The sequence below is a fragment of the Drosophila tropicalis genome, unplaced genomic scaffold (genome assembly GCF_018151085.1).
Source record: "Drosophila tropicalis isolate 14030-0801.00 unplaced genomic scaffold, ASM1815108v1 contig_593, whole genome shotgun sequence".
In the NCBI taxonomy this organism is placed as follows: domain Eukaryota; kingdom Metazoa; phylum Arthropoda; class Insecta; order Diptera; family Drosophilidae; genus Drosophila; species Drosophila tropicalis.
Genome location: NW_027173070.1, coordinates 7,691,069 through 7,713,201, shown reverse-complemented (window position 1 = coordinate 7,713,201; position 22,133 = coordinate 7,691,069). Strand labels below are relative to the sequence as shown.

General features: G+C 36.2%; 2 protein-coding genes across 4 annotated transcripts in view; one reads left to right on the top strand and one right to left on the bottom strand.

Moving 5' to 3' along the window:
• Positions 1-22,133, top strand: part of Rgk1 (Rad, Gem/Kir family member 1) — a 44,349-nt gene that overhangs the window by 5,315 nt on the left and 16,901 nt on the right. Inside the window, exons 3-6 of one of the 3 annotated variants that reach the window (XM_068290744.1) lie at positions 14,446-14,671; positions 16,139-16,879; positions 17,033-17,202; positions 17,340-18,908. In XM_068290744.1, the coding sequence (XP_068146845.1) occupies positions 16,141-16,879; positions 17,033-17,202; positions 17,340-18,908 (2,478 nt within the window). In that variant the 5' untranslated portion in view covers positions 14,446-14,671; positions 16,139-16,140. Of the gene's footprint in view, positions 1-14,445; positions 14,672-16,138; positions 16,880-17,032; positions 17,203-17,339; positions 18,909-19,881; positions 20,173-22,133 lie in introns of those variants that run through there. The other 2 variants (XM_068290745.1, XM_068290746.1) reach the window with 2 other exon arrangements.
• LOC137577791 (uncharacterized) lies at positions 9,618-14,209 on the bottom strand. Its single transcript, XM_068291337.1, has 4 exons — positions 13,941-14,209; positions 11,803-11,930; positions 10,026-10,079; positions 9,618-9,932 (listed from the first exon to the last, which is right to left on the bottom strand). The coding sequence occupies exons 1-4, from the start codon at positions 14,044-14,046 to the stop codon at positions 9,687-9,689; spliced, it is 534 nt and encodes a 177-aa protein (XP_068147438.1). The 5' UTR covers positions 14,047-14,209; the 3' UTR covers positions 9,618-9,686.

Genomic DNA, 22,133 nt, shown 5'->3' with positions numbered 1-22,133 from the left:
TAAATGCAAATCATCTTGTCAAAGTGAACCTAATTGAATTCTTGAATAAAAAGGGAAATAGGCTTAAGATTGATTACATTTTCCACTTCCCATCAAACTTTTCGTTGAACAAGCTCTTGGGAGAAAGAGCAACTCTAGTTGAGTGGAAATAGCTTATGGCTTTTCCTTCTTTTTTTTTGTGTTTCCTTTTTTTTTCATTTTATGTATTGGCAAATTGTATTTGCCATGGAATTTAATATGCAATCCGATTGCATGTAAAGTGCTGTTCAAAGCAATGGGATAGATAGAGCCAGCCGGCCAGAATGCAAGTTGGCAAATGGCATGGAAATGTCAAGAGTAACGGTAAACATATACAAATCGGTCATAGAACTTGGGGTATTCATTAAACTGATAAATTACCATACTATTCGCAAACACTGACAACTGGCATTGAAAATGTTGTCAATGAATTTTTCAGTGGGAGAAAAGTTCAGGCACTTTTGCAATTGTCTCCCCTTTTCTGTCTCTGTCTCTGTCTCTCCCTCTCTCTCTCTCTCTCTGTCTCTTTTTCTCACTCTGTGATGATGGTGAATGATTTATTTGTTTTTAACAAATGTGTTTAGAAACTGTATTTTAATGAGCGCATTGACTCCTTGCATTTGGCCATCGGCCCACACACACACACACGCACACACACACACACACAGTGGGAGATGAAAATAAATTTCACTTTCTATTCATTTCACTTTTCAGTGGGTGACAGTTTTCAATTTGAAATTTTATTTTTATACTAACCATTAAAATGACGAGAAATGTGCTGCAATCCATGGATGCAACACACGATCTGCTCCGCCCCGCCTGGACACGCCCCATCCATACCCACGCATTGCATTGACTCAGTTTTTAAAAATTGTTGTGCAAAAATATTCGAAAAAATATTTATACATGTATTTATAGCCAATGAAATACGGAAACTCTCTGAACAAATTGGATAACCTCTTTTCGGTTTTCGTTTTTTTTTTTTTTGTTTTTGTTTTTGTTTGTCTTATTTATCGGAAAATGTACAAATTTGTTGACAGCTTTTTTGTCGGTGGTCTGCCATGGCTCAGCACGAGAATGGTAGGAGAGGAGTGGAGAGGGGGGATAGCAAGATATTGTGACATGTTTTGTCATTTTTATTTTTGATTTTCAGTTGTTTTTTTCTGTGTTAAATTAACTGCACTTTAATTATCTTTTAATTAGGTAAATAATTTATGAATTTATGAATATAAAAAACTATTTTTTTCGAATAGGTAGAAGTAAAACCTTTCACTAAACTTTAAATTTGGCATCGTATTTATTTTTAAAAATTAGTCTACATTATTAGAACCTTCACGTATTGCTTTCGAAACGAATGGAAATTGGTAGTGTCTTCTAGAAATTCTTAACATAAAATTATAAAATTCTTAAGGAAACTTTGTTCACACTTTGTTTCTTCCTTTTCCTTTTTGATTAAAATCATGATAAGCATTTTAAACACGGTAATTTGATAGGAAACGAAATTCCTGTAGTCATAGTTAGAAGGACTTCCAACACTTCTAATATCGGAATATTAAGAAGTGTTTCCCTTAAAGCCAATATAATTGACTTGCTAAACTATCTCACTAAAAGCTAATGAAGCAAATATCATTTCTTGGATATTCACTTTTCTGTAAAGTCTTCTAAAATGTTTTGAAAGAAAACTGCCGAATGGGTTAATTTATATGATATTAAAACTAAATGTTGTTTATTTCATTAAGTGATATAAAAATCTTATAAAGGAAGAAATTTAAGCAAAATTTATGTATAACAAAGAGATTTCAAAAAGGTTTCTCATCCCATTGGAAGTCAATGATTAAAGATTGACAGCAGATGCATGCGAAAAACTGTCTTTCCATGAAGTTTGACTTATCTAAAGAAACTTTTAATAATACTTATTAAAATCTGCAAAGTGTACGAGCATTTCATATAGAAATAAAAGGAAATGCACATTCGTGAGAGTGTTAGCCTCTGGCACTTTCTGGTTAAGATATTTTATTTTCTATAAGAGAAAAATTCTTTTGCCAAAAAAAAAAAAAATTTCCATTTCAACTAAAATTAAATTGCAAAATGAAAAATTGTCATTTCATTTGAATAGGGGCAGAGTGTCAGCAGCAGTTGAAGAGTAGGAGAAGCAAAACTATTTTTATCAAAACGCATTTGGCAACACAAAGAACAGAAATAACAAGAATAATTTATGATAATGTCAATGAACTTTTGCCCCAAACTTTTGTCCAATGGATGGTGCCACTCATGATGATGGAGACAAAGATGTGGGACTAGGCATGAGATCAACTCGACTCGATATAAATGTGGATGATGCAGATGGTGTTTTGTAATAGGCCAATTGACGTCATCATTTCAGTTTGATTGCAATTGGTTTGATGGACAACTTGTGGCATAATTGAAATGGGTTTTTTCTTTTTTTTTTTTTTTGTTTTCTTAAGTATATTTATGTTAATTCATTTGCAATTTGCATTAATAACAATTAACGCACCCGACGGCACTTTTCTCCATTGTTAAAGAGTATGTGAAATTAATTGATTGTCATCATCGTCGTCGTCGTCGTCTTCCAGGCAGACAATATGAGTATGCAAACGGAAAGGAATGAATCTTTGTTGAGAATAAAGTCATCTCCCTGTCATACATACATACATACATATGTTTACATATAGATCTCTGATCTTATGGCTTTGATGGCACGCGTCTGTCTAAAGAGCTAAAAGCTTTAGACTGGCTCCCATCAATGGATTCTCTGACATTATTATTTTCTTGTCTTTCTTTTGGGTATGAAATTTCAGTGACTTTTATACTTCAGCTGTTGTTTACAAAGATCCCCCAAGTAAATCCCTTTTTTTTTAGCATGAAAAGTCCAAGTAGTGAGTCATCGGGATTTCCTGGAAACCACAAAGACAACACACACACACACACTCACTCAAAATCAAATAAACCCCAGAAGCAAAATCAGGAAGAGCCAAAGAGCCAAGCCAAAAGTGTGCCCCATGTCTGGCCGTGTTTTCATGCTTGCCTGATGGAGGGGAAAATCTTTTCGTCGTCTTCTTTTCTGGGTTTGACGTCATCGAATCTTGGCAAGTGCCAAATTACCTCCCCCTTAAACAGACCACAGACCTCTCCCCCCTCTCTGTCTCTAGCTCTTTCTCTGCCCTTTTCAAAAGTCTTCTTCCTAAGGTGTGTTTGCTGTGCTGGTTGCTTGAGACTTTCGCAAGATTTAATGTATGCTGGCGTTTTGCCCGCGTTTAGTAAATTTTCATGCATCATTTGAGTGAAAAATAAGCAAAGAAAATGTCCCAAAGTGACGTTTGTCATTTGAAATTTTGATTAAATAGGCCAAAGTGTTCATCAATAATTCTGTTACAACGGCGAAGAAAAAGGTCAATGAGTTTTGAATCTATGAATAGTCCACCCACAGCTATAGTTCAATTATATATATTTAGCAAAAAAAAAAAAAAAAAAACTACATATATGTAAATGGTATTCTACAGCCAGACGTTCATTCAGTGTCGATATTTACATATATACTATATACTAACTTACCCTTGCCAATTAATCACTCGTTGCTGTAGTATATAAATTATATATGGTCTGTCATTAAAAAGCCATCAAATGTGATTTTAAATACATTTTTATTCAGTTGTAATATTTTTAGCCATAACTTTGAAATTGAGGTGTCTTTTAAAACAATAGAATCTTAATTTAAAAATAAACGTTGCATTGGAAAACGCAAAGAGTTTTAAGTCTAATTCATATAATATGGAAAATTGTATTCCAGAAATTTATATAGTTTCTAGTCAAAATGAGCATTTAGTTACTTTTAGAATAGATCGAAGGCCGATGGCCTTAGTTACTCTTGCTTAAAAAATATAATTAGGTTGATAGTTTCCATTAATATCCCACATTATATATTATTAATGACATTCCTGATCCAATCATAATATAAGTATTATATTCATTTGAATTTTCACCAACTTTTATCTCCGTTTCAAAATTCATTACCAAATTATAAGCTCAGGCTTTTTTGGGTAAACAATATTTAAAATATTTAACTTGCTTTCTTAAACTGAATTTTATATATTGTACATAGTAGCAGCTTAAAGTGATCTTAAATCAAATGACTTTGCCATAGAAAAATAAACAGATGGATGAGCCAAAACATGTGATTGCGAAATAATTACGTATACGCATGGTGTGTTAGCATACGTGATGTTGTTGTTATGATTACCTGCCATTTACATTAAACAAAAACCAAAGATTTTTATCTCTTATAGGGGAAACTTTAAACTTTAACCAATTTTCAACATAAACCAATCCTATTAAATATTTCTTTATTACCTTTATTTACCCACTTATTAGCTCTATGTTTTATCCATATTATTCCAATTTAGTATAATTAAGAAAGAAAAACATCACCAATTTAATAACAACAAATTGAGCATGTCTCACTTCCTCTCCCGTATATATCTACGGTCATTCTTCGATTGATAATACTCCGTATTCAATGTGCTTTCATTCATGTACTCATATTCATGTGGGAATAGGGTCGAGGACTCTGCTTTGAGTCTTTTTTTTTTTGGGGTGTGTCTTTTTTTCGATTTCCATATTCATGAAATTTGTCACGTTTGAAATTCGTGAAAATTTATTTTCGAATCGCATCAGACGTGCCTCTGAACACATTGCCACGCCCACTTATCCCATCGTCCCATTTTAACCAGGTCGCTTTGCTCCCATTTTGTATTCGTATTCGCAATTTTCATTCATTTTGCTTTTGTTTTTGTTGTTGTTTCTTCAGAAGGCATAAATCAGGCGACTTTTCCGCCTTCTTTGATTTTTATGAATTTAAATTTCTTCTTCTTCTTCATGTTGTTTCTCTTCTTATTGTTATTGTTGCTGTTAAAATATATATATGTAATTTATCAAATACATATATAGAACGATTGTGCAATTTATTTTAATTCCTCGATTTTTCGGACATTTTGTTTTTATAGGACAATCCCCTTAGAATGAGTCGCCAGTGGCTTTTTTGTTGTTGTCAATGGGCAAAGGCAATAACAATACTGAAATGATAATATTAATGACTCGATTGCATAGTTTCCGGCAAAGATATTGCTTTGTGTGTGTGTGTGTGGAAAGCCTTAAGAGAAGGCTACTGGTCAGTTCTTTTCCTTATGGACACTGAGAGATACAGAGACAGAGTGGGAGAGAAAGAGTTGAGAAGGGTTCAATGGCTGGGAAACGATGGGAATGGCAATTGCCCGTATATATGTAGGTGAGGTGAGGTGAGCCTCCATTCAGTTGCCACGCTGACTCAGTTCAGTTAAACAACACCCACCCAAAAAATGTCGTCCTCAATTTGGTAAAGTGAATTTACAATTTGTGCATGTGCAAACACACCTTTTAAAAGGAAATTCCCCAGTCGATGTGAACTAAAGTGAAAAGTCTTCGTAATTCACTAGAGAAATGCCATGCGAATACCCTGTACAATGATGGGAAGTTTATTTACCGAATTAGGTATTAAATGACATAAGATAAATTACTTTTAACATTAGATTGTCATCATTGAGAGGTTGCAAAACAGAGAATAATACCCAGCTGGGCAGTGATGGGAAGATTCTTGACTTATCGATAATAAAGATATTTTATCGAAGTTATCGAAACTGGGCATTGAAGATTCTTGGGCTCATTTCGATTCAAAGTAAATTCATGGACACATATACCCCCCTTCGTTTGCCCATACAGAGTATATAGAAGAAAAAGTGAATCGCAATCGCTGACCATTTCTCTCCATTTTTTGTTTTGTTTTTTCTGTTTCTCCGTCTCTGTTATTTATCGTTTCATGTGGTTGGGCTACTGTCAAGTGTACAATCTTTCCATCTTTCCACCTCCATTTCACATTGTCAGCACCTCCTCAAGATTCATCAAAGAGGAAGGGGAGATGGAATGAAGATGAGAATGGAGGCCGACCCCCCACTGTTGATGGGGCGCCCGCTGGGAAATGCTTTCAACTGAGGAATTGGGATCAAGTCAATATTTGTTGAGTTAAAATTACTTCCGCCTGAAATTCGAGATATCTCATCTTACGATTTTTCAGTTTTTCTTTTCAAATTTTCTTTCCAAATTGTGTGTGTGTGTTTTTTTTTTTTTTAAATTTTCGGCATACTTTTATCTTGTTGAGTATTTGCTCTCTTTTTTGCTTTTAATTTGCAAATTAAAAATAATTGTTTGCATTTTGTTGTGGCATGTTAATTGAGATGAAATTACATTGGAAAACAACAACAACAAACACACACACACACATCTTCTTTTAAAAGTGTAAACAATTTTTATTACTTATTTTCTCAAATGTATATACATATGTATATGTACTTAAATGTAACCTGAAATTACTTCATCACATTTACTTTTGAAAAGAAAATTCCTGGAATTTTCATATAAACTATACACAAAGTGCGGTTTTCTCAGGCATTAAGTGGTTGAGAGAGAAAGTCTCAATGGGATGGTTAATAAATTGGGCTGAAATATTGATTCTAATCCATCTCCATTTAATTTTTTGGGCTCGCAGATTTTTATCGGCAAAATTAAGAAATAAATTTCTATTGGCTCTTAATTCCTAAAGATGGCAGGACTATATAAACGACTGAGATTGAACTTATAAATCGTTTAACTTATATAGACTTTAGCTTTATATCTCTAGGGATATATGTCTAGAACATAGAACAAGAGTCCATTTAGCTTCTGTCACCTCACTTTACTTTGACTTAACCTGTCTTCTAATCCACTTTTCATTTCTAAGAGTTTCTAAGGCATTTTTGACATTCTTGTCACGTTTATGTTTTACTTTTTTTTTTGCACTTGCAAATTAGGTAAATATCTTTGCTTTATTGCAAGGATTTGTTATTATTTGTCATTCCATACTTTTAACTTACTCTCACAGACATAGGGTAAATGGATTTGTATAAAACGTAGATGGAGAGAGATGTTTAAAGAACTTTATAAGTTTAAGAGTTCTCATCATCTGTGTATTAGGTAAATTTAGTTGGAAGATAAAATGTCATAGATGGGTGGAAAAGCATCTTTAAGGTTGATGCTAAAAGTAAGTCTGAAAATATTACTTAGAATCTTATTAATCTTCTCTCCAATTATTCGACTTTGATTGAAAAGGCATTCGAAATTGCTAAAACGATGCGAAGTATTGAGATATTTTTATTAAGTCGTAGATTACTTGACATGACGTCGAAGTCCTGTTGCTTTCTTTAATTGGGACTCACAATTTTTCAGCTGTCTGATATAGTTTCTGAGGCTCGAGGTCAAGATAAATCAAACTTCATATGTTTCTGGCTCTTTGCCTTGGCCACCGTTCTTCCTCATCTAAATACAATTCTGATTGCAAAAATCATCAACAATCAAACGAAAGTATTTAAAGACTAGATTAGTATACAAATCAGTTGCATTTTAATCTCTTACGGTCACGACTGAAGCTTTCCCAGTAGCTAAGTGGTAGAAAGGGTTTCAGGAAAGTTTGTTAGATTGGGTAAGGGTATAAAAACTTCGGGTCTAGCCGTGGGCTAATATTTTGAATTGTACCAAATAAATCAAAAATACTTTTCATGTCCTTGGCACAAACTCGACTCGTTGTTTGTACACACACACACACACTCACCTACATTTCCATGCATAAATGTATACATATGCTTTATGTATGTCTCTCTGTGTGTAACTGTTTGTCGACTTCACGCATTAAAGTTGCCAGTTTTGCCAACACGCCGGCCTGACAGTTTTTCAGTCACTGTTTGCTTGCTTCTGTGTGTATTTGTGTGTGTGTGTGTGTGCTTTCTTTTTTCGCCAGCCACTCTCCTTTTCCCCCTCACCCTACGCCTGTTTAACTTTTCTGCTGTTGCTCCCTTGACACGCTTTTGGCGCTTTGCAAAACACGAAAAATGTTTGCATGGCAAACACGGAAAAAACAACAAAAAAACACGAAAAACAACAAAACAGAAATATAAAAAAAATTGTTTATTCCACACTGCCCCCATATACCCCCCTGTCATCCCCATGGCTGTTGCCATTTGGTGTTGTTTTTTTTTTTTTTTTTTTTTTTTTTTTGGCCAAACATCAAAATGCCACTAGAGATTGAAACTGAAGCCTGGATTCAGGATTCAGGAATCAGGACAGGAATAGAGTGAAGTTTTCTAGAGTGGAGCGGAATTCGTTTGAAATCTATAATGAATTTTCGCTTTCGGCTCGATTGTGTGTGTGTGGGTGGGTGAAAATTGGCACAATAAAAAAACAAGAAAACTTTTGACATTTTGCAATCTATTTCTGTAACAAGCTTAATACTCTTTTCAAAAGACAGCTGTAAAACTATAATAATATAAATCGAAATCGGTTTTAACAAATTTATCCTTTTTTTAAAACCATTTCACATGAAGTCTTCACTAGGCTTATTTTATCCTTTTTGGAGTTTTGATTAGCTCAGTTGAAAGCTTCATAAAATTTTCGTTATAATCTTATGTTTAGAGTATGTGAAAGTCGGCTTGTAGTCTGGCTTTTTATTCAAGTTTTTTATACACAATTTTTTTAATGAAAAAGCCATAGACATCACTTCAATTTCGGAACTATTTTTTTCCCTTTTGGTCTATCAATCTGCAAACATAATTGGGAACATGATGGAGTTACATATCCGAGATAATTGAGTGTGTGAACTTTTAAATTGTCAGCCATTTTTTTGGAGTTCATGGGGAAATTTTTTCCTCTTCTATCAAACTGATAAATTTACATGGGGCTAAGCATAAATCTAAAGAAAATACAGGTTTATATTATCTGCAGTTGAATTGTAATCACAAGACGTCTAAGTTGGACTTAAAAGTCAATCTTCATGTTAGTTATATTTCCATTATCCCAAATGCTCCTTCTTAAGGTTATATAGAAAGGATAGCCTTCCAGTTCAAGAAATGTTTTCTTATATTCAATAGATAGGACCTAGATGAGATTGTAGCTTTGGTGAAATTTAAACTTGAACTTAAGATATTCATGGTATAATGAATGAATAAGATATTGTATATTTTATTTAAGTTTATTTGCCTGCCCTTCCTACTCAATGTCTAGATAAACCGTCACTAGTCGTTTTTGTTTTTGTTTTTTTTGTCTTTCTGTGTTCAATTCAACCTTCGTTTCTAATTAATTGTCAACAAAACAATTTTAATGTCATTTTTGTACTTGACTTGCTTTTCGTTTTGCTTTTTGTTTTATTTGTGTTTGGCATTTAATTTGAGTTTTCATTGCATAAAAATGTCAACAGGCCATTAGTTGACAATTAGCTGGAATTTATATTTAGGCTACTGTAAAACGGAAGTGCGGCCAAAAAGGTAAGCGAGTGGTCAATGCAATTAGTAAAACAGCCACCCCCACCCCCCTTACCCCACCACCCACCCACACACACACATATATGTACATACAGTGACAGACAAAGTTTGTAATATGGTTTTGGCCAGACTAATTAGCCAGCAGCTGGGTTTTGGTCTGGGTCTGGTCCTGAGGCTTAAAAGCCAGTCAAAAGCACATTTTTGCGTTTATTCCTTCATTTTTGTTTTTCTTTTTCTCTTGCCTTTACACTAATTGCACAGGCAGGACAAACATCAGTAGAGATAAATCATAAGAGGTGGGAGAAGAAGAGACAGGATGCTTCCGATACCCTGATGTTGCCAATGCTGGTGGCTATTACTTTTGCCCGGTATAATGGCATTGTGATTGCCCCCATAGCCAGCACCATCAGATCCCGCCGTTGAGTTATTCACTCGTCCGTTGTGGCCGTTGCAGAGGCTCTGCTGGCATGAGCGATGATAGATTCGATACGTGTCATCTGTCCTGATGCCGTTCACCAGCTACAAAGGCCCCGAAAAAAAGAGAAACAAGAAATTGTTCATTTAGTTTCAATTTGCAAATGTCTACATAGAATAGTTGTTGGTTCCTCTCACCAAAGGCTTCTCCTGGCAGTCACGTAGAAAGGACCTCACTTGCGACGGTTTGTTCTGGTTACGGGGCAGAGGGAGAGAAACAAAGTCGAATTGATTAATACTCTTGGCTCAAATTTTCATTTGGGTTTGTCTAAAAGGTTGCAGTTATTTATGCCCTTGACTGCAGATGACCGCACAAAAGGCAACGTCAATTGCTAAAAACGACAAAGAAAAAGAAAAAAGAATAACAAAGCCAAGAGGCAAAAAACCGCAAAAATCTATTAACTAGAAAGGATTTGCCTCAGACAACACACTCACACACTTCGAAGGTCATGGCGAGTGGGGAAAGTTTTAATTGCATTGCATGTGGGCAAGTTTATGCGTGGAAAGTATCTTGATTAGGCACACAAAGCAAAAGAGATAGAAGAGAACTTAATTTAGATTAGATTAGATTAGTCATGGTCAAGGAATAGGACAAAGCCTACAAATAGATACATATTTTAAATACAGGAACTTGGTCCTTATGTGATGAAAGCGCTTCTTTGATTGAATGAATAAGTTCTAGGCTTGAGAGCTTAAGGACTATTCCTTTATAGACTTAAACAAATACTTTTAAAATAAAAGCTATTGTAAGTTGTTCTTGAACACACTTGGAGTAGTCATTTCAAATTTAACTTTTACTTTCTTTTTCTTCATCAATTACTATTATATGAACGAGTTTCTTAAGGATGAAAAGATCCTGGGTCCCAACAAGAGTTTCTTATAAGGTCCCTTAAATTGATATTAATAATTGTATTCATGATTTTCATCGCTGCATAAACAATAACTTTCTTCATGTTTTGGTTAGTTATGTTGTTGCATGGTTTACCTTTTTTTCTGGTTGAACTTTAATCCAAGTAAATTGAATAAACTTACTTTAAAAGCCAAATGTAACTAATAGACTAAACCGCTGGGCTAAAAATGTTCACCGCCCAAAACTGAATGCATAGACCAACAAAATGTTAACGCTCTCTCTAAGCCTTTCCAAAGAAAAAGTCCCCATTCTGTGTGTGTATGGGGGGAGCGGTCTTTTATGGCTTCCTGGCTTTCCATTAAATTATGGTAATGGATTTTTTATGCACTTTCTCTTGTTTTGTTCTGTTTTGTTTTGGTGTTTTTGTGAGTTTAATTTCGCCAGCTTACAGTGAGAAATTAAAGCAGTTTGAGCCAAAAAAAGAAAGAAGCTCTCAATACATTTGCGACGACACAGAAACAAACTCATCAGACAGTCAGCCAGTCAGCTAGTCCCAGAATGATCTGGGAGACAGACAAACAAGAGACCAAGACCGAGACCATGTTCCCCCATGGAGCACTTGATTTTGCATTTCGTATGCTGAGTATTTGGAATAAATTACTCATACGCCGCCTGAGCCCAGTCCAAAATACAATATCATGTAGCCCTATATATATATATATATATATGCATTTTGACAGATTCAATTACTTGGGGGCAGGACGAGGGCGAACCTACTCTAGCTATGAGCTTAACTTAATGTTGCCTTTTTCCCTATTACGTGCCTGCAACATTTTTAGCCACAAAGTTGCCAAAGGCAAAGGGGCGAGAGGGAGTGCCAGTGTGTGGCATATAAAAAATCTTTGTGCCACTTTGTTGTTACATAGCAGCAGCAGCAGCAGCTGTTGCCGGCTGAAAACGTGAAGAGTTAAGTTTGTTAAGAGAATTTTAGTATCCACAAAACAAAGAGGGAGGAAAAACTTGTTAAGTTAACAAAATTTCTTGCTCTATTTTATTTTTGCTTACCAAATACTCTTGTCGCACTGTGAGGCAATATTTGTGGGTGCAGTTGATAACGGGCAAAGAACTGACATTGGTCAAACAGGACATATCACTCTGACCCTCCACATAGCTGCAAATGTAGCAATCGAGAGCTGCAATAGGAAAATGGTCAAGAAAGTCAACAAGAAAATAACTTTCTAAAAACATACACAAAAACATAGAAAGTGAAGCGAAACGAAATGAATATTGAACGAGGTCATGATTTTGACTTTTTTTTTCCCCTTTTGATAGTTGATGGTTGATGTTAATTTTAATGATGTTGCTGATGATGTGTCTGATGTGCACTGATGTCGTTTTTATGTGCTTTTCTTAGAATTTATTTATAGTTGCAATCATTATACATATTTATATATATCTACATATATCTTTTTTTAATTGAATCAAAAGTGAGAAATTTGTTGGTTTTTGTGTTTGTTTTTGTTTTTATTATTATTTTTTTTTGGCAGCAGACTTTCTGTCTATTTGCCAAGACGACAACGTCCTCGACATGTATTTTCTATATTCGTTTTTTTTTTTCATCTATTTGTTGCTGTTGTTTATATTATTGTTGCTGTTAGTTTCACTCATTTGTGTAATAACAATGACGTCAATGCGAAATGTAAAAAAAAAAAATGAAAACAACCATCAAGAACATGGTGAAAATTGTGTTAACGGATTAATAACAACACGAGACTTTTTTTTTTTTTTAAACCAAAATACAAATCTACAGCAAACCAAGAAAAAAATGTTTCCTTTTACCAAGGAAAATCTTTTAGGTAGATGAAACTATTTTTAGAGATTTTTGCACTATAATTTCTGCATCATATGGTTCGATATATACATTTGCATTTTCCCATTAATTTTTGTTCTTCTCTTTTGCCTTTGGCACGCTTCAATTCGCTGTATTCGAATGTTAGTCGCTTTGATTCAAAGGAAATTTTGGCACCTCAAATCGTGGCGATAATACAATGGGACCAATGTCTGTGTTTATGACTCAAAATTGTAACATTTGCAGGCCATCAGAATCTTAGATAAATGTTTATGTTATTACTGCCACTGTGTGGAAGACAAGGCATTGCCCATCGCCATCTATAAATACTCTATTATGCACTCAAATCTTTTTGAGAAATGATTTGTATCATTCGTTTCTCGTTTTCCTTTTCATTTTGGTGTAGCAATCAATAAATTTTAAATGCGGCCACAGCCGGCGAGTGACGTCGACAGCTGAACAACTGCCAAACACATTCAAAATTGTTCAATGGGCATCACAATGGGCCAGGGAGAGGCTGCCAATGGGTATTGTCTGCGATAGTGGGGGGGGGGTGAAAATAATAACAATAATCTGACAAAAGCAGTCATAAGGCATCATTTGTGATCACTCAAAACCACTTGAACAAAAATATGAAAATGGCAAATGGAAAAATAAACATATACCTAAGAAAATACTAATGTTTTGGCAACGCTTAAACAAATTGAGTTTTAAATTCTATCAAACAAGTTAAATGTTAACTTGTTAAACTTTTAATCTATAAATTTGTAATCTCTTTTTGGTTAAGTGTATCTAATCTTTCTTATTGTATCCTATTCGGTCTTAAGGTCTCTTGATAATGAATAGATAATCTGACCATTCAGCCCCGATGTTATCTTTCCTTGTAATAGTTATATCAGTTTTATTTTCGATTATGGTTATATTGTACGTTAGATTTGATAATGAAGATCTTATAACCTGGTTATTAAATATTAAGATTAGTTTTTATCTTCGAAATAGTTTAAAATGATTTGCAAACAAATTGAATAAAGTCTTAAAGAATGATTTGAAAATGAAAACCGAATAGTTTACCATAATTACTAAATATATTTCGATTCACAATACTATCACAATTTGAGTTTTACCCTTTAGAGGGGTTCTCTAACAAACAATTGAGACGCCACTGCTTGGCCTAGTCCATTGAATTTTCATGTTGAGCACTTTCCGAGAAGTCTAGTTGAAGAACATTAAGAAAAATTCACCTGATTTTCGTGTCGTTTTTTTTCTTTTTTCGTTTTTTGGCAACCGAATATGATGAACAATAATTTCGTAATAAAACAGCTAATTTAGTTAAGAAGAAAATGATTTGACAAACCATTTGTTAAACCGCCTCCCCCCAGCAGCAGCAGCAACGGCAGCAACAGCAACAGCGGCAATGCGGCATTAAGTGACATCAAGTGGATAGATTTTGACAGCTCCATGTCCAATAAACAGGAAGGACAAAATACACAGAACAGAAAGATGAAAATCGAGATGGAGACAGAAATAGAGAGAGAGAGAGAGAGACAAGAGGGGAAAATGCTTTTCTCTTTTGTTTCTGACTTCAATTGAATTTTTCGTACTGACAGAAACAACTCGAAGCGGCGAATGCTAAAAATCCACTGGGTATACCAAAACAAGATTGACAACAGAATGAGAATGATTGAATGACAGACCAGGAAAGGGAGAGTGAATGGGAATGAATTGTATATCTTATCGCTTTATCAGTTTATCAGTTAAACATTAACTATTGTTTATGAACATAAAATGAATTTCTATTTAGACTTACTAATGAAAATACTTACATATATACATTGTTCTTTTTTCTTGTTTGCTTTCAGCCCGATCGCTATGTGCCCGGCTCGCCCATATTTCGCGAAAGCAGCCCAACATCGACAAATGCGTCCAATGCCACCACCAACAGCAGTAGTGCCACTAGTAGTACCACCAACACCACCATTACTGCCAACAGCAATCCTACTCCAAGGCCAATAACAGCTGCGCCTTCGGGAGCCATCAACAGCAGCAGCAACAGCAGCAGCCACACGTCCAGGAGTCGTGGCAAAGGTAAAAGTTTTTCCATTTTCACACACACGTGGCGAGTGTCGCCACACTTTGGTTTTCCTCATATTGCTTATTGTTATGGCATTTCAATAAGTATTTAAGTACATTTGGAGTGAAAATGTTTAAATTATGAATATTTAAAGTTATATTATAAATATTCCATTAGAATGCTTTTCTTTTGTCAGTTTCCTTTAATCATGGGTGAGACATTTAACACTTTAAGACACAAGAAAACCTCAAAGTGTCTTGAGACTTGGAGTTATTCTATTAAATTATTTAAACAAACTATTTTTCAATTGTGAGTTGGAATTGTTTATTAACTTGGATGAAAGGCGACAGAGAATGCCTCAGATTGCACAGGTAGATGGCAACAAAATGAGTAAAGATTTCGACTAAATGGACTTGGCTGAAACTTGAAGGAAAATAACGCATATTAACTGATATTAGACTTGGCTAAAATCATTTTATGTACTAAATGAACTCTTAAGGTTCAAAATGACACCTCCTATAAGAGATTTGACCTGAAATCATTGTGACTAATGACACAGAAACTGAGTGACGCAGACTGAAATAAACGACCGACTTTGCCTCACATATAAATGCCTTTGGAAAATGATTATACCCTTTTCAAGAAAATATTAAAGCCACTTAAAGCAAGCAGTTTATGCAAATGTTCTTGGTTGTTGGTTGAACTCTTAGGTCAAAGGCTTACCAAAATGTGGGCGAACTTTTGTGTATAGTTTTCTTGACCTTTGCTACTACTTCGTTTATGCCATTGTTGGAGGAAACTTTTTTGGAATTTTCACATATATCTACATAGGTAAACAACAACAACAAAACATATAAATAGAAATTACTATCCGAGGCAGACAGGGGTTAGACGACACTCAACACTCGGCACGGACACCTACTCAATAATTTATGATGAGATTGGAATTGGAATTGGCATTTCGATTATTCGATTATACGCTGAGTTTGTTTTTCCTCCAAATTTCGCTTGACGTTTTGTTTACGTGCAAAAATGTAGCGCTCGGGAAAGTACCTAGCGGATTCGATCCCCCTACCCCACGAAATCAGTAGCAGCAAACCCCCCTCGGCTTGGCATCCCCACCACATAGTCACTGATTCACTTAATTTAATAGCAAAAGCAACATGTGTGTAGGGTAAGGGAAGGGTATGGGCAGGTAGGTGGCGCTGCAGAGGTCTGTCACGCTATAATTTATTGATTTTATTTGTTGATTTAGGAGAGGAACCCAATAAGGGCGGGCAGCAAAATCCTAAACAGCTAAACAGTGCTTTGATAGGCAAATGTTGAGGTCAGTTGGGTGTCTATTAAACTGGAACCTAAATCAATATCAAATGAGTACTCAAGTGTGTATGTGTGTGTGAGTGTCGGTGTGATTTGGAATACTTTTCGGCCTTTTAATACCTGATTATCGTTCTTTTTTTCTCTCTCTCTCTTTCTGTTAGCCATGACAATATCCGTTTCGCATGCAGCACAGGGTAACCACACAACAACAAGCAGTTCCTCTGCAAAAACTAAGCCAGCGCCCACTTGTTATATGAGCACTCGCTCGGCAGCCATGATGGCCCTGGCCTTGGGTCAGTCCAGTGGTGGTGGCGCTAAGGAATCTCAACGTGCTTCCTCTCCGTCTAAAACTAATTCTATATCTCGCACGGCACCAGCAACAACTACACCTATCTCTTCAGCTTCAATTTCTTCTCCAGCACCTACTAATATGTCCAGATCTAAGCCCTCCACGGCACAGGCAGCCGCCGCTCAATTGAACGGCATTGGACTGCTTGGCTCGGGTGGCAGCAATTCCAGTGGCTCGGATAATGATGGCTTCAGCTCCACATCGGCGGGTTCGTCATCAACTGCCACAGCTTTGCGACGCTTGTACTTTAAGAGTGGACGAAGTATTAAGAATAAGATCACTTCGTCGACGTCTACGACAACAGGAGCAACAGCTGGAGGAGGATTAAATAGTCTACCCCTGAATCCAGTGACCACATCCAATGGCTCCTATCACAATGCAATGGGACATGGAACAGTGGGCATGGCTGGTGTACCCAAATTGGTGGTTATGGGCACTTCATCGGCCTCAATACCGGACAACAATATCAACACATCCACGGACTCGGCCTGCACACTCATCACAAATGTCACTCACACCGATACATCGGAGACTTGCGATTCATTGGACCTGGGTAAGTCAGTTTGGCCAATGATTGACTGATGGCCTTGGCCGGCGTGCTGAGTCATTTTAATTAATCAACTAATCAATCTGCTTTTGCTCGAACATTTTCACTTCTTTTGTTCTGTTTTGGGTTCGCCTGTTGTTTTGTGTTGTGTTGGGGTAGGCGACAATTCTGGTCCCAGTGAACCGTTGTTCAGTTCTCTGGAAGAACCTCTGCTTACCGCCATACAAATCGATTCGGAACATGAGGGTGGACGAGGCACTGAACTGGAACTAACAAGCTGCTCACGTTATCCACCACGTCCTGACATGAATCTTCAGGACAGCACCGAAGTAAGCAACTATTAAAACTTAATGTTCTCTGATTAAACTATTTAATCGTTAAGAAGAAACTAGCAAAAAATGTCCTTTTCTCTGAGTTTAACAAGTTCTCTGTTGCTATATCTGTGTGTGTTTTCCTTTCTCCTCAGAGCCAAGAATCCTGTCTATCCATATTGACGGGCGAGTCATCGTCAACCACTCCGTTGTTATCCACGCAGCGGCGCCACCTGGCAGGAGGGCAACAACAGCAGCCCAGCACGGCGCCACCGCCAACACGAGTGCGTGAACACTTTACTTTCGATCCACCCCAGTCGCCAAAATCGGCACGCAGCAGCGAAAAGGGACGCACACACTTCACATTCAGGGACAAAGACAGAGACAGGGAAAGGGAAAGGAATAGAGGCAGGGATGGGGAAAGAGATGGAAGAGAGGAGCAGAAAACAGCAGTTGGAGGAGCACAGCAGGCAACCGGTCCAAGAAGAACCTATAATGTCTCATCGTATGGCAGTGGTGGGGGCGGTGGAGGGGCGAATACTGTGGCTGCCGCCAGTGAGGCCGACGAGGACGAAGAGGATGAAGTGCCCGGCTGTGGCGGTGGCTCAAGCAATCGCAACAAAAAACTAAGAGCCCGCGAGCGTGACCCAAATGCTAATGCCAACACACGGTGCACTAGTCGCATCTCGCCAAGCATTTCACCCGTCTCGAATAGCAGTCGCAAGTCGAGTCCCAAGCGTGAACGCAAACGTACTACGACGACCCCAACTCCAACCTCCTCAACGGGAGCCATAGCCAAGGTTAATTCCGCACCGCCCACCCAAAAGGAGGGAAACTTTTTCAAGCAACAACAATTGTCCCCATCCGCCTCGCACAGGAAATACTCATCGAGCTCCTCGAGCGGAAGTAGTGAACGCTGCCTAAGGGAGCTATCCACCGGCACTGCCTCCGGGACTATGTTCCCCTTCGATCGCGAGGCCTTGGACTATGAGAGAATACAGCGCGAGTGCTTTGCCCCTAGCTCAACGACAGTCAGCACTAGCAGCGATTCCGATGAGACGGAGAACTGTTCGGTCTATGAGCGTAAATTGAATGTCGACATCTTTCAGCAGTATTCTAGATTAACACAACAGGAGCAACAACAACAACAACAGCAGCAGCTGCAACATCAACAACAACAACAACATCACTATCAGGATAGAGATCGTCCACCGTCCCGCAAGAATTCCAAACGCATACGTCCCGATTCAGTGATACACACTACCATTCGTGAGAATCAACAATATGTGCCCCAATCCGATGCCTTCTATCCGCAAACCAAATCCTCATCCTCCCCCAGCGATCATTCCTATGCTGAGCTCAATAAATTCGATGACATAGCCAACAAATTTGATCAAATTGCCCCAAATCAAAAACATGGTTCCAGAACCGAGCTGAATCTCCACATGCACAGTCCAGCGGGTAGTGAATCACTTAAGGCCCTAAGTCCCACAGATCTGGCTGCAGCCATGGACTCTTCCACTCGAAAACGTTCCTTCAAGAGCAAGCACCATCAACATCCGCCCCAGCACCAACAGCATCAGCAGCATCAACATTATCATAGCACCAAGCACAAGGAACATCTGGGTGATCCGCAGCACTTGGAGTCCATCAATGTCACGGCAAATCCCATGGAGGCAGCAAATGTATGCAAACAGCCAAGAGCCACCATTGTGGTGCAGCAGGTGAGTCAAGGAATCAGATAAATATTATATTATAAAGACCATCAATAAAATGTCATAAGGATTAAAAATTCTTCTTACTCAACCCTTATGAAAATTAGTAATCTTCAAAATAAATTTATTCCTTCAAGATAGATCCTTAAAGGAACTAACTTAGAAAACTCTCTTCAGGGGTTTCTCCTTAATAATGTCGTTTGGTTGCTTCTTATTTTCTTTTCTTTCGATACTTTGTCATATCTAATTGCTGTGATCATCTCTAACAAGAAATCATCAAATTTCTTATAAAATTGATCAAATCATTAGTTAGAATATAAATCGGATAAATACCAAAACAGTTTATAATATAAAAAAGGAAAACAAATGAAATGAAAACAAACATGGCAAAAGAAAGCTTTTCAGACTAAAAAGCTATTTCGGTATATAACATTTCAATAAGAGATTTATGATTTTTGGCATAATTGTTTCGATAAATTAATGAAAATTGAGTGTAAAGCCAACTTTTCTTTTGAAATTTCTTTAGCCTAAATGAAGAGAGTAACTTAACTTACTCTGTAAATCTTTGATCCCTTTGATTAAAGTAAAATTTCTTTGTAAAGTCAATGAGAAAAGATCTTTTGTTAGTTACGTCTATATAAACACATATATAGATTTGTCACTTTATAGGTGACTGTTATCAATACAACAAAAAATTTCCACGAACTTAATATATCCAATCGCGAATATAAAAAATTCACTTGTCGGTGCGGAGGGGAAAACTCTTCTTTCTCTCTTTGTCTGGCCTCTCCAGGCCAAAAAGGAAAAGCTTTTGTCTGTCGCCCTCTGCTCTCTTTCTCTCTCATTATTTCTCTCTTGTTCTCTCTCCCTCTGAGAGTAAAAAAGAAAAACTTATCGCAGCTCATAAAAACAACGTGCCGTATGCGATCCGCTTCATTCAAATGTTTACGATCCGCCGCAAAGCATCAACCCAAAAAAAGAGGGCACAAAAATTGACCAAATAATAAAAAGAAGAAAAATAGTATTCAAATTCGACTGCGTAAATAAGTCTGAAAACTATTTAGAAAATTTTATGAAAAGTATTGTTTTATCTGTGACCGAAATTCGTCTAAGCAAAGAGAAGCAAAACCTATCATTAAAGACTAAATACAAAGTGAAAGCCAAAACATTCTCGTAAAGACTTATCCAGCTTATAAAAAATAATACAATATAATATATTATGGCGCCATTCTATAAACGCATCTGCCGCAGCCTGTCCAAGCGTTGCAAAGAGGTAAAGTTAATAATTTTGTTTTTGTTTTGATATTTCCTCCTGCTAATGGGCCAACAACTAGGTGGCAACAATAATTGTTATATACTTGGTTCAGTTAGATAAGATAACAGAATCAGACCATTCAATTCAATAACTTTGATCCCTGAACATGATGTATCCCTCTTGTATTGCAATGACGCCAATGACGCCAACTCGAGTGGCCGTGTTTTTCACTTTGCTTGGGGCAAGAAACATGCATAACAATTCGTTGGTTATTCCCACTAAAATTATCTGACTAAAGCATTATTAGTTTACATTTAACGCACTCGAAAGCTACACATAATGAATCGAATTCTCTATACCCTGAATGTTGAACTGAAAAGGCAAGGTATATCTATAGGATCTACATTTGAAAGTTTAAGAAAATCAAGTAGATCAATAGAAAGCTTTTGGTTTGTTTTTAAAAAGATATAGTTTATATGGAATACTATATAAATCTGATATATTATGTCGATCTGCATATTAAGAGCACTTATTTGGGTAAGTTTCACCTTGAATATGAACTGATTTCATCCTTTTATTTTTCTCTCTCATCCTGAATAACTGAATAAAGGATAGAAATCAAAAAGTTAAAAAGAATTTAACTTCATACGAAAGTAATAAGATTATATAGACAGAAATAGACTTACCCCTTAGTATCTCTTTACTACTTTCTTTCTAATAATATTGACACAAATTAGAGTTAGAAAATAATGATAAACTATTACTTAGTTTGATCGTTCACCTTTATATACTTCTAAATAAAGTATACAGTAAGTTTTAATACTTATTTAAATTAGAAAATACAGATATACAAAAATAATAGATTTTTTTTAATTTTATTTAAAATATACATAGTTAAAAGCTTTAAATTAAAATGCATAGACCATTTTTTTTAAGATGTCATTTCTAAAATTTCGACATGATATGATAAATTTTTTGTTATAAGCGAATTTTAGTTCTTCAAGCAAACTTAGGATAACAAATTTGAAATGAAAGATTTTTTACTATAACTTTTTACATATCGGCCAATTGTTTTCATAAAAATTAAGTCCAAAATTGAAAAAAACCAGAGGGCCGGGGCTAACTTCGACCGCGTCAAAGTTTGTATACCCTTGCAACTGTTTTGGTAACTCTTTCCTTACCTATTAGCCATCAATGTGGAAGAACGTTTTATCTAAAAAGGCTTGTGTTTGCCAAAGAATGGCCTACAATCGTAGGAAAGACCGAAGATATTGATCATAGTCACTGTTTTCCACCGATCGTTCCTATGGGAGCTATATGATATAGTCATCCGATCTTGATCAAATTTGGCACAGTCGTTTATAAGCGTAATAAATAAAAGTATAAAAATATTCAAAATAAATTTGGTAGATAACTAATAAATAAATTACTTTACCTTTTCGAATCAATACATAATAATTAAATTAGAGAATTAGGTAACAAGTTTAAGTCAATGTAATCTGAAAAATCTTAAAAATAATATTTGAATAAACTATTAGAGGGAATTCTTTGGAGGAGGAATGCACTGCGATATCCTTAAAGATCCTTAAGGATCAGAAACTATAAGTGTCACATAGAGTTCTATATCCTTTAAATAAAGAGAAAAGGAACATTGACATAGTTTTCCAATAGAAGTGGATCAAAGCAATATACAATTATTATTACATGTAATTTTTTTTCCATTTTGAAATGTTGCAACTGCCAGAAGGAACATACATATATAGATAGTACCCACACACACACATTCATATGTATGTATATTGTTTGTTTCTACATATTGTGCCAGGCAGTTGACAGCTGTCAAAATAAACTACCTGGCAGAAAAAAAACTGCAAAGAAACAAAAAAAATGAAATCTTCATCATCACATCCATACAGAGATGCCCCCCAGACCCAGACCCAGACCCAGTCCGGGACCCAAAAGCCAGTGGTAGATCTAGT